This window comes from Phoenix dactylifera, chromosome 8 (assembly GCF_009389715.1).
Source record: "Phoenix dactylifera cultivar Barhee BC4 chromosome 8, palm_55x_up_171113_PBpolish2nd_filt_p, whole genome shotgun sequence".
Classification (NCBI taxonomy): Eukaryota; Viridiplantae; Streptophyta; class Magnoliopsida; order Arecales; family Arecaceae; genus Phoenix; species Phoenix dactylifera.
This window is the reverse complement of record NC_052399.1, coordinates 705571-714437: the sequence shown is the minus strand read 5'-3', so window position 1 is coordinate 714437 and position 8867 is coordinate 705571. Positions and strand designations below refer to the sequence as shown.

General features: G+C 37.0%; 1 protein-coding gene across 1 annotated transcript; it reads right to left on the bottom strand.

Annotated features, from left to right (window-relative positions):
• Positions 1–544: 544 nt before the first annotated feature.
• Positions 545–8867, bottom strand: LOC103710998 (protein CutA 1, chloroplastic-like). The gene is made up of 6 exons (XM_008796958.3): positions 8433–8867; positions 7277–7392; positions 5271–5333; positions 1569–1600; positions 1082–1176; positions 545–911 (listed from the first exon to the last, which is right to left on the bottom strand). Exons 1-6 carry the CDS (start codon positions 8672–8674, stop codon positions 827–829), a joined length of 633 nt encoding a protein of 210 aa, XP_008795180.1. The 5' UTR covers positions 8675–8867; the 3' UTR covers positions 545–826.

Below are 8867 nucleotides of genomic sequence, written 5' to 3'. Positions count from 1 at the left end.
TATTACTCTTTTATTTAAGGTTGCACGAGATTTTGGAGAACATGGCATCTCCTTTTATGGGTCGACAGAGGATGTGGTGCAACCGCATGTGTTATAGATTTCAGTCCAAATCTTCTAGCTAAGTACCTTTTACTTTATTATTGCGCGCTAAATTTAGTAGCAATAATGATGACTTTTCCTGGCCTATTTTATGGCACCTGTCATCGGGTAATTCAGATATATGTGCATGCAAAATTGATAAAATTAAAACTTGCTTCAACAATGGACCCTAATCGAAAAAAAAAATATCTAGATTCCTAATAACCTTCGCACTAATTTTGACGCCCAAGCTAGGAAAATATCATATTAGTATGCTGAAATATTGTTTCTCCAGCAAAGAAAAAAAATCCAATTTCCATTTCATCTCTTGACGTCATTGGTTTTCCCTGTTACTCTTTCCTTCATCAGATTTAACAAGAACCTTGAAGAGAATCCCATCCATAAGGCGTGCCTGTATAATAAATAATTGAGCACCCAAAATCTAATATCCATTTGACGAATCATATGGTTGATAAAAAGAAAATGATACATGCACTAGCCACCAGGAAATATGTATAATAATAATGCATTAAGGGGATTTCATTTGTTCATCATTCAAGGACAACTAGTTCCTTCCCCTGCGAAGTATACACGCGCACACGGAGGATCAGGCATATATCCACACGCAAGTCTCCATTATTTAGCTGTTTACTTGTTTACAGTGTCCTAACATGCAGTCTCCATTACTATAACTGCAGTGCACTTAAAAAGATCTTCACAGATTTGCACCGCATCTCTCAACCTTGGGTCAATTTTCTCTAGTACTGTTCTTGATCCATTCAAGGTACTTGAGGTTGCCACCAGTGATGGGCAAAGCAATCACTTCAGGAACCCTGTAAATGTTAATTTATAAAGATTAGGCATCCAGCTTGCGTGCAATCTGCACTGTTATCATCAGAATGCAACAAATCTATGTGCCACTACAGTTGATGCATATTAGTAGCATGGTCTAAGAGACCCTTGATCCCACAGTGCCCAGAGTAAGGAATGGAGCTTAGCTTACTCGTATTCATGGTTGGCTTTAACATGGTCTGTCAAGGCATTCAGAAGGGATTCCCTTGTCTTGATTATGAGTAATTCCTCAGAATCTATTTGAACCTGAAAAATAAATGTTATGGTAGATAAGTTAAACAAGCCAGTCGATGAAAGTATTCAGGACTGTTATTTACCTAATATTTTTCTTTTGTTGGTAAAAACGTGAGGCGTCAAATGGATACATCAGAAGTATGGAAGCATTATGTTGGTTCCTTGAAGTTAGGACATCTAACAGTTAATATGGGCTACAATTGACAATTTTTTCTATGGTGCAGCATCTATATACAGACAATGTCTGGATTTGATGCTGAATGAGTATAAAAAACTTGTGGGTGTAGGGGCACATGGACTTACTAGCGTCAAGTACCTTTTGGATTAACTGGCAAATTGATGGTGCTCAAAAATCGATAATTTTCAAATGGAATAAAGTTTCATTTCAAGTGTTGGAACTCTACCTTACCATCCCACCAATAAACAGACTCAATGCCTGAAATTGCAAAACATATACATAATTAGGAAATGTATGCAAAACATATCTTGATAGTAAGCAGAAGATGGTCTCTAAAATTACAAAAAAAAAGAAGAAAGTCTTTCAACTAGCATTTGCCATCATCTATTAAAATTGTAACTCGAGATTTTCAGGGCCCAGCACAGATCGATGGAATTTTTCTGCTCAACAAACGAACCATCAAAACATCTGGCAGTAACACGATATCCCAACAGATGTTTATAACTGCACTCAGAATCTTACGATATCAAAAACAAAAAAAAAGCACACTATTTTCTCTATCCAGTAGCTAGATAAGGCTACAATTTGACTAGGTCAGGACAAATAAACTGTGTACTTCATTTGATGTTACAAAAAAGTTCAAGATTAGAACCACTATCAGAACGTAATTGCAAAATGATACCTTGAAGTCTGATACATGCTACTTTGTCAGAATTGTTTAATTGGCACCTCAAATTGTTCTTTTTTTCCATTTGGATAAGTGGTAATAACATGACATTCCTTCCCTTGATGTTGAGAGAGTCTTGAGTAGAACACTATTGAATAATCAAGAAGATAAGGCACAATTCTATGGTACTAAAAAGGGTTTGGCAGCCTCTTTACTAAGCATTGGAAGCCCTAGTGAGATTTGGCATGAAAAGAGCTTCATCTGTGACAGTTGCCTTATCAACATTTGGTTTTTAACTCCTTAGCTTCATTTGTGACAGTTATCTTATCAACATTTGGTTTTTAACTCCTTAGTAACAACAAACTAACAAGAAGAACAGAAAGAACCAACACCTACGTCGAAGAACTTTGATTGCACAGAAACCTTCCTTAATTTTGGTGTTATTTAGCATATTGGTTCATAAGGATGATTTCACAGTTTGGTGTTATTTAGCATATTGGTTCATAAGGATGATTTCACAGTTTAAACTTAGGCAAAAACTTGCCTGAGGAAAGGATTGCCTAAACCAGCAGATTGATCGATGGTTGATGAGAAAAGTGATGCTGGAATACCGAAAAGCTATTAAGGGTATGGCCATATAAATCTCCAAAAAATTTACAGGGCATTGATGTCGATTCTCATGACCCTGATGGGTATCTAAACAATGAGAAAGTTTGGTGGTGCAACTACAATTTAGGACTCTCCCAAGGATTTAGTTCTTTCATGGGTAAGTTGAGTATAAAGGCCATTGCTTGGTGCAACGGTTAAAGGCTTGGGCTAACTTGTGCAATGATGCAAGTTCAAGTCCTGGGGCAGCCACTCTGTGCACAAAAAAAAAAAAAAAACAAAAAAAAAAACAAAGTTTAGATCTGTCCCCGATACACCCCTCCCAGGTCCCCAAATTGCCGGGACCATATCTAGATAATGATCTTATGGGTAAGTTCAGTACGTCAAAAGACATGTGACCTGTGTCCCTGCTCGAGCACAATGCACCCATTTAATTACCACACCTAGAGAAAGACATATGAATGGACTACTAGATACAGAGATTCATAGAGAAATCAAAAACTTCAAGTAGAAATTAAGCTATATGCAAAATAGATTTGGTGCAGATGCTACTATAAAATGGAGGGCAAAATGGATTTGGGGTGCTATCACGTTGAGTTTTGGGTTGGAATTGGTACCTCCAACCCAGTGCCTAAACCCATCAAGGGTTGAAATCTAACTTTTAATCCAAACTTCCAATGATGGCAGCCAGTTATTCAAGGTGTGAGGAAGCAGGGGCCAATGGGTGCAAGAAGATAGTAGCAGCAGAATCAATGGTCAAAGCCTCAAAAGCGGAATGTTTGGTGTCCAGGCTTGAGGACCAATGGCAGGAAACAGTAATGGCAAACAGAGTTGGTGGCAGGCTTAACAAGACAATCAAAGCCTCAAAATGATGCAAGTGGAGGGTAAGGCCTGATGATTATAGAAGCCAGGAAGCAAAGAATAGAGGAATTCATGTTCAGGGATTTGACATTCTCTAAATAGGAAGCCAAAGAGGAGTCACAGTGTACAACCATAAAAACATTCTATACATACTCCCTTGAATGCCCTTAAACATTACCAATAAGGACATTAGATTACAAAATACCTAACAATGTGCAATAAAAAAAAGGGTAACGTTATAAAAGTTTAATTGTATTGCATAAAATACATAGAATAAAAGCAGCAAGACCAGGCAAGTCTAGGTCTTGTCTTCACAGCTTTCATAGTGTAGGGCCAGATCCTACTAGTTCTTAGGACCAGGCCAAGTTAGGTAGGGTCCAGGACGAGTATATTCCTAACTAAGGCAGACATAAGCTTGAAATCTCTTATTTAACCATGAATATTTGGGTCTGGATCAGGTCCAGGTTCGTCGATCTTTGCAGTAGCCCTGAAATGGGAGGATTGGACTAGACCAGTAGATAGGTGAAGTGGAGAAAGAACTTAATGAAGGCAGCCTGGGAAGGTGGGGAGGGGGAAGGCAGAAAAGGATGGGTGCTATTATATTACTGCTGGACTTTTTGGTGACCACAAAGCATATTGCATAAGTATAGAGAAGGGCAAAAGAAACAAAGGGTTCTCCATGGTGAAATGAGACATGGTAGTATGAAGTCAAGATGTCTTAGTACTTGTTAGACTAGATTTTGTAAATGTTATGAAAAGAATTCAGTTATACCCGTTTTTTTATCTCACTTCCTCAAATGTCAACACCAATCCAAAACCATGAATCTTAATCACTTTAACCACCATGAACCCAATGGATTCATCCTATTGTAGGAAAGTATCCAATTGGATTCATCCTATTGCAGGAAAGTTTGTCTTTGTATATGCATGTCTATGAGAATTAATTAAAATTTTGATTCATGCAAAATGAAAGTGGTCCTACTAAATATAAGATACATGAAGTTTTCATTTCAATTCAGCTCTCTCTCTCTCTCTCTCTCTCTCACACACACACACACACATGTGCACATCCACGCACAACCAAGGAATCTTCAATTTAGATGCTACTTATTCCTAAAATTTTACCAAATATTCTATCAACAAAATACTATTATAAAGAACTACTTTATATTGCTATTTAATGCCATTGTGTTTGCACAAACATGTGACATCAAAAACTGTAAAGTGATCTGGAAATCTACTATATATACTAAACCTACAGGACAAGCACAAATCAGATTAAGTACCAATATATTCATAACTCAAAATAATAGGTCAGGTAGTGGGACATAAAGCCTCCAGCATACACGACTCGTTTATATAATAAAGAACTACTTTATATTGCTATTTAATGCCATTGTGTTTGCACAAATATGTGATATCAAAATTTGCAAAGTGATCTGGAAACCTACCACATATACTAAACCTACAAGACATGCATAAATCAGATTAAGTACCAATATATTCATAACTCAAAATAAAATTAGGTCAGAGAGTTGTTAGAGATAAAGCCTTGATGTATATTGCTTCTAGTGTATATAATAAAGAATACTTTATATTGCTATCTAATGCCATTTTGTTTGCACAAATATGTTACATCAAAATCTGTAAAGTGATCTCGAAATCAATTACATATTCTCAACCTATGCAACATGCATAAATCAGATTAAGTACCCATATATTTATAACTCAAAATAAATTAGGTCAGGAAGTTTGTTACTACTGGTGTATATAATTTAAGGATGAGGTGCATGCCTGGGACTCGATTCACACATGCTGCAAGCTGTTCCTTAATGATGCTCTCAGCAAGCTTCTTGCCTACATTCAAACAAATAAAACATGAGGGAACAAATCATGCCACATCCCCATAAGGTTATGTTGATTAAACTGAGACACTGATCCTGTTTGGAAATGAGAAGGATAGATCTGCAGTTCCTCTATATGGCAAGAACCACCAAAATCAAGAGGGGGGAGAGAGAGAGAGAGAGAGGTGCACCTTTCAAATATGAGGGAATCATGTCTACCAAGATGAATGATTGTGTGTATACGACACAAAGATAAAAAGGTGTTATACAAGCACTTGCAAAACTTATGCATTTGTTAGGAGTGACAAAAATAAAATAATCTGATATGCTTGATGGGCAATTCACCCCAATAAGCAAAGTTATATAGTGGTCAAATCATGACTTATTTCACATGCGGGGGCATGATAAATGATAGACAAGTAAACAAAGACATATTCAATTTAATGTTCGACAATCCTACTTGCTGCTGGTTCATATGATAAATAGCCAATATATAAAATAATAAGTAAAATGATTTCTGCAAGTCAACTGAAATAACATCATCTTAAAATCATCATACTCTTCTTACATCAAAGTCTTTTTTGTCTTCCCACTTTCTTCTCAGACAAAATTTTATCACAACTTCCTTCTTGCCCCTAATTTTATGCTCTAATAGTACCTCCTAAGCATTTTCTTGCACATTCATTCCAAATGAAATTTCTCCCATATGACACCACATATGAGTTAGTCATATCAAAGAATATGAATGCCAAAATTGGTTCTCCTAAATATGCATATTCTTGATAACTGATAAGTATAGGATACACATACAAAATAATAAGACAACCATGTTTATATGAATTCCTTGCCTCCTTGATCTCCACCATCAAACGTTTCAACGTCGTTCCTATCGAGATTCCTATTGAATTTTTTTCTCATCATTCCTAAATTCACGTAAGTGTTTCTTCATAATCACATCCTAGAAGCCGTAGGTTCTGTTTGTTTGCCAAGAAAATAAAATAAAGGAAAAGTACACCGAAAGGAGAAAAGAAATGAAAACTTGCACTTTCCAAAATTCATTTGAACTAAGAAAATTGCGAAGAGAGTGTCACAGAAATGATTGAGATATAGTTGAGTTACAATAATCTGCTTGTCTTTTTGTTAGTTTCTCTCACAACACTACCTTTTTGATAATAATGATGTTATGTCTGTCGGATAAATTTTCAGTCCTTTACTTTCTTCTTATTTTTCTTGGCCTTCTTCTTTTTGTTGCCAAACTGCAGAGAAAAAGATTGCCCTTAACTTTCTTTTCTTGTACTGTTTTAGCAATTAAAGTGGTTCTTAACAAGTTAACATTGCAACCACCTTGTCATGGATTTCTACTCTATGTAGTTTTAATAAGATCCATAATTCAATTTACAGTCTTGAAAAGACACCTCAAGCATCATAGGCCTCTTTTTTGGTTTTATCCCATCCAACAAAACTTACAGAGTTTGTTTGTAATTTATATTTGTCAGTAAGTCTGCCAAGCTTCTTCCTGCATCAAATTTTTTATTTCAATAAATCGCAAACCAGGTAGAGAATCCACCTCTGCCTTTTCCTTCTTGTTTCTTTTTGCTCCAGTTTATTCATCACAAACACATTCATGGAGCACATAGAGGGACAGCAAATTGGAGCAATGGCATATAAAAAACTATAACCTTCTCTAGGCTGTTGCTTCCTCTTATTTTTAGTAGCATTAGGTCCAATTTCCTTATATTATAATTAAATAAAAGAAACAAACTATGCCATTGAAGTGGCCCTGGCTAATATGCATAAACAATTGTATCATCGCTTGATCTTGAATTCCTACATATCTTTTATTGCAGCATGTATGCATATTAGAAACTAAAACCATATAGACAGGCCTGCTTCTTTGTTTGGATCAGTAACATAAACAACAATAGCATATTAGAAAGTAAAACCATATAGACAGACCTGCTTGTTTGTTTGGAACAGTAACATAAACAACAATAGCAGGTACTGTGGTAGATGCAGCCTCCATTCGTGTAGCGTGAAGATTTCTTGCAGTTGTTTGACTAACAAATTTTGACCTGCATGGTTTGTGTTTATAGTAGATAACCATCAGTTAAAGCAGGTAATAAATTTATGTAAATACTAAGTGGCAATTTGCAATACATAATAAGAAAAGAACATACATATTAAATATTCGGATTAATAAAATGACAGTTAGGCAGTGTAAGAAAACAAACAGAAAGAGAAGATGGAGGCAATGTATCTAGTCTACATTCAAACAGATAGTTTTATTGTAGGAAATCAGAAAGGATATACAAAAAGAGATCCAATACATTTCAACCTTTCTCATGAGTTGCCAATTTTTATTGGCAAATGGAGAAGGCAGCACCCAGCTAAAAGGTGGAATTTGCATAATGCTGGCAAAGAAACCCAAGCCAAAGTTATTGTCGGCACACAACATGCATTGCCATCAAAAAAACACTCTTGTACTGGACATTTTATCAGCTTAGTTGTTATCTTTTAAAATCTTTCTCCCACATTGAGATTCAACCATCTAACGGAAGTTTCAAAAAGATTGATATCCCTACTGTACGATCCCAATCACAGTCAAATGATCGCACACACTTTTTAAGAAACATTACATCAGAAATCTATAGACATTGAAAAAAATCCTCTTCAGCACTTTCAAGAGCTCAAAATCAGCCTCGGTAGATTCAGTATGTTCATTCCATAAACTGCAAATGGTCAAGGCATCAAGTTCAAGATTAGAGCATTCCAAAACCCCGTTGAAGGGTTAACTAATGTAAAGAAAGAGCAGTTTCCTCCAATTATCTTGAACGATCACTCCAAGCTGATAACCCACAAGATTGGAACAATTAAATCAAAGTAATGTACAGGATCAAGATCATCAATTAGTATAATGGGCCAAAGAAAAGTTCACATTTTTACGCGAAATTCTCGTCATTTTTCACGGATTTCGCAGAAACTCCGTGAGAAAACGAGAAATTCAACATTCCACAATCAATAATAAGAGAGATAAAAGCAAAAAAAAAATCTCTTATCGATTCGGAAGCCGCAAGCTATCAAGAAGTCATCTATGAGGGAAAGGGTGCTTCACCGGAGGAAAGGGAAGAAGCGGCGGTGGGACTGAGCACACCCCGTCCTGTAGGCGAGCGCGGCGACGGTGCCGACGCTCAGCACCCAAAGCGCTCCGACCAAGGAAGCGCGGCGGCGGAGCACCGGGACGGCGCAGGGCCGGTGAAGATAGGGAGGGGAAGAGATCGGGAAGGCTCTAGAAAGGCTCGGGAGTGCCATCTGTTTTACTCTCCCAGCGGAATATATACTAGAAACTTCGATCATGGGTAGAAAGATGCCTTTGGGTCATGGATCTTATAATTCTCAACTCACTGGCTCACTCTTGTCAGCTATTGGGCTATTTGCGTCGTGAGAAAGGTCGATGAGTGTTGCAGTCTAGTGCTGCTTGGGAAAAATTTTGCTATAAATTCTGCGGACTACCGGTGGTGTGGGCGAGTGCCACCCCCCGATTCGAGCC